At 54.7% G+C, this 8,634-nt stretch overlaps 1 protein-coding gene across 1 annotated transcript; it reads left to right on the top strand.

The window, feature by feature from the left end:
• Positions 1–685: 685 nt before the first annotated feature.
• Positions 686–1,699, top strand: CLDN14 (claudin 14). The gene has a single exon (XM_004474490.2). The coding sequence runs from the start codon at positions 686–688 to the stop codon at positions 1,397–1,399; it is 714 nt and encodes a 237-aa protein (XP_004474547.1). The 3' UTR covers positions 1,400–1,699.
• Positions 1,700–8,634: the final 6,935 nt, after the last annotated feature.

Raw genomic sequence — 8,634 nt, 5'->3', positions numbered from 1 at the left:
GGGGGGCAGGGCCCGCAGTCCAGGCCACAGCAAGCTCAGGAGCTGGCGACCTCGGTCGTTGTTGCCCCTTGGCACCCACGGACAATCTCTAAGGTCCCAGCTAGCGCTGGAATTCTGGAAAGCAGAGTCAGGCCCGCCGAGGGGTGCCAAAGCCCGCCCCACCTGAGCGTGCCTGGAGAACCTTCCACCCTCGCAGGCAGCCAGGGGTGACTTCTGCAGTCACAGCCATCACACGTTTCCACACCTGTCCGTCACTCGGGCACGGTTATCTGTGCATTTCGCAGCCAATTACTGGCCCAACCAAAGGACCTGAGATTCAAATGCAGCAGAGGTGCTTGAGGGTAGACAGCGGGCAGAACTGCCCAGACGAGCTAGTCTGGTGCGGCAAGAAATCAGAAAGAGGGTGAGCCCCCGAGGAAGAGAGCCAGCAGCCAGGAGAGGGTTGACCCCTGTTTACGAGCAGGCCTTGAAGACGGCAGGGGAGGCCACTTGTCCCGTCGCCCCACGGATCCCAGACGCCCTTTGGAAAACAAAAGCGACGTTCCTGGAGGTCGGGGGAAGCCCGCAGCGCGGCAGCGGGGCGCGGAGGTAATGTTTAACCCGCTCCCTCTCTCTCCCGCCCGCCCCGCGCCTTCTTAGGGCTCCTGCCGGCGCCTGAGCGACAGCGGCCCGGGGGCGCGGGGCCATGGCCAGCGCGGCGGTGCAGCTGCTGGGCTTCCTGCTCGGCCTCCTGGGCCTGGTGGGCACGCTCGTCACCACGCTGCTGCCGCACTGGCGCAGGACGGCGCACGTGGGCACCAACATCCTCACGGCCGTGTCCTACCTGAAGGGGCTGTGGATGGAGTGCGTGTGGCACAGCACGGGCATCTACCAGTGCCAGGTCTACCGCTCGCTGCTGGCGCTGCCCCGCGACCTGCAGGCCGCCCGCGCGCTCATGGTCGTCTCCTGCCTGCTGGCCGGCCTGGCCTGCGCCTGCGCCGTCGTCGGCATGAAGTGCACGCAGTGCGCCAAGGGCACGCCGGCCAAGGCCACGTTCGCGGCGCTGGGCGGCGCCCTCTTCCTGCTGGCCGGCCTCCTGTGCCTGGTGGCCGTCTCCTGGACCACCCACGACGTGGTGCAGAACTTCTACAACCCGCTGCTGCCCAGCGGCATGAAGTTCGAGCTGGGCCAGGCGCTGTACCTCGGCTTCATCGCCGCGTCCCTGGCGCTGATCGGCGGCACGCTGCTCTGCCTGTCCTGCCAGGACGAGGCGCGCCCCCGGCCCCTGCAGGCCCGGCCCGGCGGCGCCACCGCGGCCACCGCGCCCGCCTACCGGCCGCCGGCCGCCTACAAGGACAACCGGGCCCCCTCGGTGGCCTCGGCCTCGCACAGCGGGTACAGGCTGAGCGACTACGTGTGAGTCCCCGAGGGGCCGCCCCGCCACCTAGACTGTTCCTGGACCCTGGGTCCCGGCGCGGACTGAACCTCCGGGCTGTTTTTGTATCCAAGGAAATAATGTGACCGTTAGAGACGAGATGTGCTTGGAAAGCACAGAAGGAGGGGGAAGTGAGAGCGGAATGCTTGATAGAGCGAAGACTAAAAACAAAACAAAGCCCCCACCTTCCCGTCTTTATTTATTGTATGTATTTATGGGGCCGATTCGGTACCTGCTGGGAGCCGGGTCCCTGGGCTTGTGGGCGGTGCGGGAATAAACCCTTGGCCGGTGGTGTAGGGCGCGGCCAGCGCTGGCTTCTGCTCCCAGACCGCGCCCTCTGCTGAGCGTCGCGGAGGTGGCAGGGCCTGGGCCGCCACGGTTGAGTGCCAGCCCTCAGGGCCACCGCGGAGGCGCAGGGGCCACCTGGGGAGGAGGCCGGGATCCCCTTCGCCCAAAAGGTGCCCGAGCAGCACCCACCGAGAACAGTCCCCGCATCCCGGCTTAAACTCAGAGGCAGGGCCGGAGGGCAGGGGCTGGCAGGTGGCACATAAATCACAAAATAAGGACCGTGGCAATTTCTCCCAGCGAGCAATGGGCCCCGACTGAGAAGGAAACCAGAGGAAGAAGAAAAAAAGACCAAGCAAAGTGTGCGTGATGGGCTGGTGCTCCGGGCCTCGGCAAGAAGCCCAGGGAGGAGCCCTGGCTCCCCCCTCCTCCCCCTCCCCCCCCCGCCCCCTCCTCCCCCCCTCCCCTGCCCCAGGGCCCCAGCAGGACTTCAGGGGCTTCTCAGCGGGGCCAGTTCCATCAGAACGGGTCCCAGCACCGCTAACTGCTGGCTGGAGACCCGCTGAGAACATCCAGCTTTAAGGACCCGAGAGCCTTCCTGAGGTCTGAGAGCTGCCAACGGCGCCCCCTTCACTCTGGGAGCTGGGGCCGAGTCCCGTCTCTGTCCACATGGGCTCCCGTGAGCTTGGTGGCCTCCCCCTCTCTCTGCTCTTGCCTCTGTCCCCAACCCAAAGCTCTGCCGTGGAAGGAGATCCCCCGCCTGTGACAGAGTGAGCCCAGGACCTCCACGCAGCCGCTGGTGGCAAAATGCCCCCCTTCACGCGGCCTGGGCTGGGGGGCCACCAGGCTTCAGGCTACCGTGTCTCCAGCTGTCACTGCAGGCAGGGGACACCGCAGGGGTCAGGGGCACACGTGGTGCTGGGGGCCAGGCTGTCTGGCTGGCTGGAGGGGCCTGGCCCCAGCACAGGGAGGGAAGGGCAGGCTGCAGGGCAGGGGTCAGGAGTGTGAGAGCAGGTGCTGGAAGGAAGGGGCAGGTGGGTTGCAGCCGGATCCACCAAGGTCAGAGGCAGGTTCCCTGAGACCAGGCTCTAAAGGTTGTGGGAAGAAACCCAGCTGCCACCTGCCTCTCCTGCCGGCGAGGCTCTCACCAGTGATGGGCCTCAGGATTTCAGGGCCAGTCCTAAAATACTTACCTAGTTCTTCTCTGTGTGGAACAGGTGCCGTGCGTCTTAGGCCCTACCTGCCCACAGACCCCCTAAGAGGACTGGGCTCTGCCATCCCAGTTATGTTAGTGATTTTGATAGGAAAGGTTATTTATTTTTTGATGAAATAAGCCATTTTAATCCACTCTTTAAGTTATGAAAACCATATAAATCTGAATCAATAAAGGAAATAAATAATACTGTCTTAAAATTGTATGGTATTCTGTCCGTCCTTAACCAGGTGGTCACAGTCTAGAATGTGTTGAGTGCAATTATTACAGTTAATAAGTCTACTACAAATTAAAAAGCAAATAAAGTAACTTTTTAAGAACTCTCCAAAGTCACTACTAAAATGAAAATGCATCCATTTCATGCCTAGGTATATACCCAAAAGAACTGAAAACTGGGAAGCAGATGTGGCTCAAGCGAGTGGGCTCCCGTTTACCATATGGAGGGGCCCAGGTTTGGTTTCTGGGGGCCTCCTGGTGAAGGCAAGCTGACTCGCGCCGAGAACTGGCACAACAAGATGACGCAACAAAAAAGAGACACAGAGAAGAGACAGTGAGAGGCACAACAAACCAGGGAACTGAGGTGGCTCAAGCAACTGAGTGCCTCTCTCCCAAGTCGGAAGGTCCCAGGATCTGTTGCCTGTGCCTCGTAAAGGGAATATGAGAAGAGAAGACAAGCAGACACAGAAGAACATACAGAAAATGGACACAGAGCAGACAGCGAGTACAAGTGGGGGGGAATAAATTAATTTAAAAAAAAAGAATTGAAAACATACGCAGGTAAATATGTGTACAGCCATGCCCATAGCAACACTATTCACAATAGTCAAAAGTGACAACAACTCATATGCCCACCAATGGATGGGCTAGATAAACACATGAGGGTATATCCATTCAATGGAATATTATTCAGCCATGAAAAGGAATGAAGAACTGACACATGTTACGATGTAGATGGACAACCTCAAAAGCACTCTCCTGAGTGTAAGAAGCTGGATACAAAAGGTTACATGCTATATGGTTCCCTTTATATGAAATATCCAGAATAGGAAAATCCATACAGACAGAAAGCAAATTGGTGGTTGCCAGAGGCTGGGGAGGAGGGGATGAGCATATGAGGAGCAACTGCTTAATGAGGTTTCATTTTGGGGCGATGAAAATGTTTTGGAACTAGGAGGAGGAGGTGGTTACCCAACTGTGAATGTACTGTCACTGAATAATTCACTTAAAATGACTCATTTTATGTTATTGAGTTTCACCTCAATAAATAGATAGATAGAAGACATGCCCCTCTCCTTACTCAGTTGAAAGACCAACAATAATAGAGATTACAGTTTATTGAGCACTTACTATGTACCAGGTATCTTTTCATTTACTATTTAATCCTCATAACAATACCATTCTTAACCCCAATTTACAAAGGAGGAAGCAGAAGCATGAAGAGTCCAAGTTACTTGCAGAGGGTGAAGGAGCTAGTGAGTAAAAGACCCAAGACCCAGGATTGGAACCAAGATGGGTAAACAGAGCACAAATACATTAAATCAAGTCGTAACACGACCTGTGGTATAGTTACACTCGTGTCCAGACTATATCAAATCCTTGAATAAATTCTTTCACCATCCTATTTGTTTCATTCCGGAACCATCGCCCCACAGAGCTTCTGTTAACTGGGCCGTGGCTGGATCGGATGAAACGATGTTAGACGCAGAGGCCCAAGTCTGAATCCCCACAGAACACAGGAAGTGGCCCCCAGGAAGTGACCCCCAGGAAGTGGCCCCCAGGAAGTGGCCCTCAGGAAGTGACCCCCAGGAAGTGACCCCCAGGAAGTGACCCTCAGGAAGTGGCCCCCAGGAAGTGGCCCCCAGGAAGTGGCCCCCAGGAAGTGGCCCTCAGGAAGTGACCCTCAGGAAGTGACCCCCAGGAAGTGACCCCCAGGAAGTGACCCTCAGGAAGTGGCCCCCAGGAAGTGGCCCTCAGGAAGTGACCCCCAGGAAGTGACCCTCAGGACGTGGCCCCCAGGAAGTGACCCCCAGGAAGCGGCCCCCAGGAGGGATCCTTCAGCAGCCTAGCTACAACTGGAAAGTTGGTCCAAACGACACCGTGATTCCCTCCCTCAGATAACAGGGTGTGAGAGTGCAGTGCCCAGTTTTTCCTGTGCTTGGTGGCTCTTGTTCACTCAAAAAACCAGTAACTCAGACCCTCCAAGCCCCTCTTTTGCCGTGTTACAACCACACCCAGCATTGCTTGTTTCTGCCCAGTGTGTAAGGCTGAGAGGTCCTAGCCAAGGTTGTTTTGACAAAAGAATGGCAAAGAGATGCAGCAGTGAACAAAACTGACAAAAACCCTTCTCTCAGACAGTATACAATTGGGGTTGGGGGTTAAGAACTAATCCATATACCATGTCAGAGAGTGACGTGTGGTTTGGGGTTGAATTGTGCTCCCAGCCCCCCAAGATATGCTCAAGTCCTAACCTTTGGAATCGTGCACGTGCTTTGGAAATGGTGTCTTTGACCATGTGATTAGTTAGGTCGAGGCCAGCTGGAGTGGGTGGGCCCCCACCCAACATGGCTGTCCTCATGAGGAGAGCAGCAGAGACAGGCTGGGACAAGAGGAGGAGGCCGTGTGAAGACAGAGCAGGGACTGGAGGGCTGCCACCACAAGCCAGGCGACCTGGGGCCACCGGGAACTGGAGAAGGCAGGGAGCACGGCCCTGCCAACTTGATTTTGCATTCCTAGTCTCCAGAACCATGAGGGAATAAGTGTCTGTGGTTTTAAGCCACCTCATTTGTGGTAATTTGTCACAGCAGTCCCAGGAAACTGACAGAGGGGATTTGAATCCAAGCTCCTAGACAAAAATCACCTTGGGAGTAAATATAGATGAGAAACCAGAGACCAAGGGCTGAGCTCTGGATTGGTTCACGTTTAGAGGCTGGGAAAACGAGGGACATCCAGCAAAGGAGCCTGCTGAGGAATGGCCAAACGAGGAATATTCTGGAAGCCAAGGGCAGAACACATTTCACAGAGGAGGGAACCATTAACAGTGTCAAATAACTCCCTCAGTCTTCATAATAACACACGAAATAGGTAGTATCACCATCTTCCTGTTACAGGTGAGGAAACTGAGGCATTGAAAAGTTAAGTCGGGAAGTGGATTTGGCTCAACTGATAGAGTGTCCGCCTACCACAAGGGAGGTCCAGAGTTCAAACCGAGGGCCTCCTGACCCATGTGGTAAGCTGGTCCATGTGCAATGCTGATGCGTACAAGGAGTGCCATGCCACGCAGGGGTGTCCTCCACATAGGGGAGGCCCACACGCAAGGAGTGCACCCCACAAGGAGAGCACCCCACAAGGAGAGCCTCCCTGCACGAAGAAAGCACAACCTGCCCAGGTGTGGCGCCACACACACGGAGAGCTGATGCAGCAAGATGATGCAACAATAAGAGACGGATTCCCAGTGCCACTGACAAGAATGCAAGCGGACACAGAAGAACACAGAGCGAATGGACACAGAGAGCAGACAAGTTGGGGATAGGGGGGAGACGAGGAAAGAAATAAATTTAAAAAGAAAAGTAAAGCCCCATTCACCATGAGAAGACTCTAATGTAACTGGAAATTCAAATTGCCTTCTGCACGCAAGTGACAGTCCCTTATGATAATCCCAAAGAATTTCCTGGAGACCCAGACTGCCGTATGTATGTATGTGTGTGTGCCCGCATGTCCATTCTGAGTTGCCCTTTCTTGATTTGTGCAATGACCACCCTAACTAATCTAGAGGGTGGTTTGGCATCCATGCCCCAAGCGGGGGGTGAGTCATAGCCCCCCCAAAGGCAGAGCTTTCCATCTGTGGTAAGCTGAACAGAAAGGCGGCCTGAGAACCACCCGGCCTCCCACCCTCCAGCCGTGGCTCTCAGGCCAGGTCCCAGCAACTGCCACTGGCATGTCTGGCCCAACGCTGGGAAGGGAGAGAAGGGAGAGAAGGGAGGTGGCGTTCCCCGGGGGGCCAGGAGCCCAGGCAAGCCAGCCGGCCTTTCTTCAGAAGAAAGCACCGATTGTAGACAGATGATAGCATTGACTGTGTTCTGGAGCTTAACAGTAGCTGTGGGGAGAGGAGGGAGAAAGCAGATTAGCTCGGGCGAGCGGAGAGTGAGCACAAGGGATTTCACCAAGACTTGGAGGATTTCGATCAAAAGAAAAAAAACTGCCCCACATCTCCTTCCATAGTACCCTCATCCCTTTCTCGCCTAAGAAGAGAAGTGAGAGAAAGAAATACTAAAAAATCTGTGTTCCAGTGTATTTTAACCCATGTCTTGACCCAAAAACCGCAAAGCCAATTATTGGGCAAACTGACCAAATGAAAACATAGAAGAAACTTGATTCTAGTAAATTGTTTTAAAATACTGCCAATGGGCTTTTGCAGGTGGGGGGTGGGGGGTGGGGAAGCATTAGTCAACAGCCCATTTCCTGCCTGGGAGAGGCCAGTGGGGGTCGCCCCATAACTCAGGGAGAGTTGGCCCCTGGGGGGCTAGTCCCCTGCCTCTTTCTGACCCCACCTCTTGCTCCAGCCCGCCTCAGCCCAGCATCGTGCATTTATGCACGTTAAGCCCTCTCTCCTTAGGATGTCAAAGCTCACGCCCTCATCCTGGCTAGGTAAATGATTGACCAATTTCAGTTTTCCACACTGCCAGGGCAGCCTACCAGCTCCTGCCAGGAGCATCGGCTGCCCCCAGCTCTGGGGAGGTCTGGGTTTTTTTTTTCAGCCATCCTGGGCTTTTTTCCAAAATAAAGCATTTGCATAAGTCCCCCATTCTAGCATAATAAAGAGCAAGAAGACAGGATTTCATATCCAGGAAAACGTAGGAGAGTTTCGGTCCACTGCCTTCAACAGGAGTCTGGGGAAGCTGGTGCCCGCCTTGTGACCTCGCTGAACAGGGCCGGAGGGGGCTGGGGTCCGTGAAGGTCTCTGCTTCTGGCACTCGAGAGGTCCTTGGGGTAAAGCCAATTTTCGGCTCCCCCTGCTAAAGGGAAGCCTCCCTTCTTTTTTTTTTTTAAAGATTTATTTATTTAATTTCCCCCCTCCCCTGGTTGTCTGTTCTTGGTGTCTATTTGCTGTGTCTTGTTTCTTTGTCCGCTTCTGTTGTCGTCAGCGGCACGGGAAGTGTGGGCGGCGCCATTCCTGGGCAGGCTGCTCTTTCTTTTCACGCTGGGCGGCTTTCCTCACGGGCGCACTCCTTGCGCGTGGGGCTCCCCCACGCGGGGGACACCCTTGCGTGGCAGGGCACTCCTTGCGCTCATCAGCACTGCACATGGCCAGCTCCACACTGGTCGAGGAGGCCCGGGGTTTGAACCGCGGACCTCCCATATGGTAGGTAGACGGACGCCCTAACCGCTGGGCCAAAGTCCGTTTATGGGAAGCCTCCCTTTTGACAAGCCCTGCTCACTGGCCCCAAAGAATCATCAGACATTTGAGGAGAACCTGCAGCATGAATGGGATAGAAAAGATCAACAAGCAGAGAAAAATGACACTGGAGGAAATAGATAGGTCAGGGAAGAAAAGGGAATGTTTTAAAATCTCCACTCACTATTCTCAGAGAAATGCAAGATCTTACAGCATCTATAAAATAGGAATAGAATGTTTTGAAAAAGATCAGAAAAGAAAAAAAGCTCTGAAATGTAAAATTTTAAATAGAATATCTTCAAGTCTTAAAATAAGCAAATATGTTTTAAA

Source organism: Dasypus novemcinctus, chromosome 4 (assembly GCF_030445035.2).
Source record: "Dasypus novemcinctus isolate mDasNov1 chromosome 4, mDasNov1.1.hap2, whole genome shotgun sequence".
Taxonomy (NCBI): domain Eukaryota; kingdom Metazoa; phylum Chordata; class Mammalia; order Cingulata; family Dasypodidae; genus Dasypus; species Dasypus novemcinctus.
This window is presented reverse-complemented; position numbering and strand designations above follow the sequence as displayed.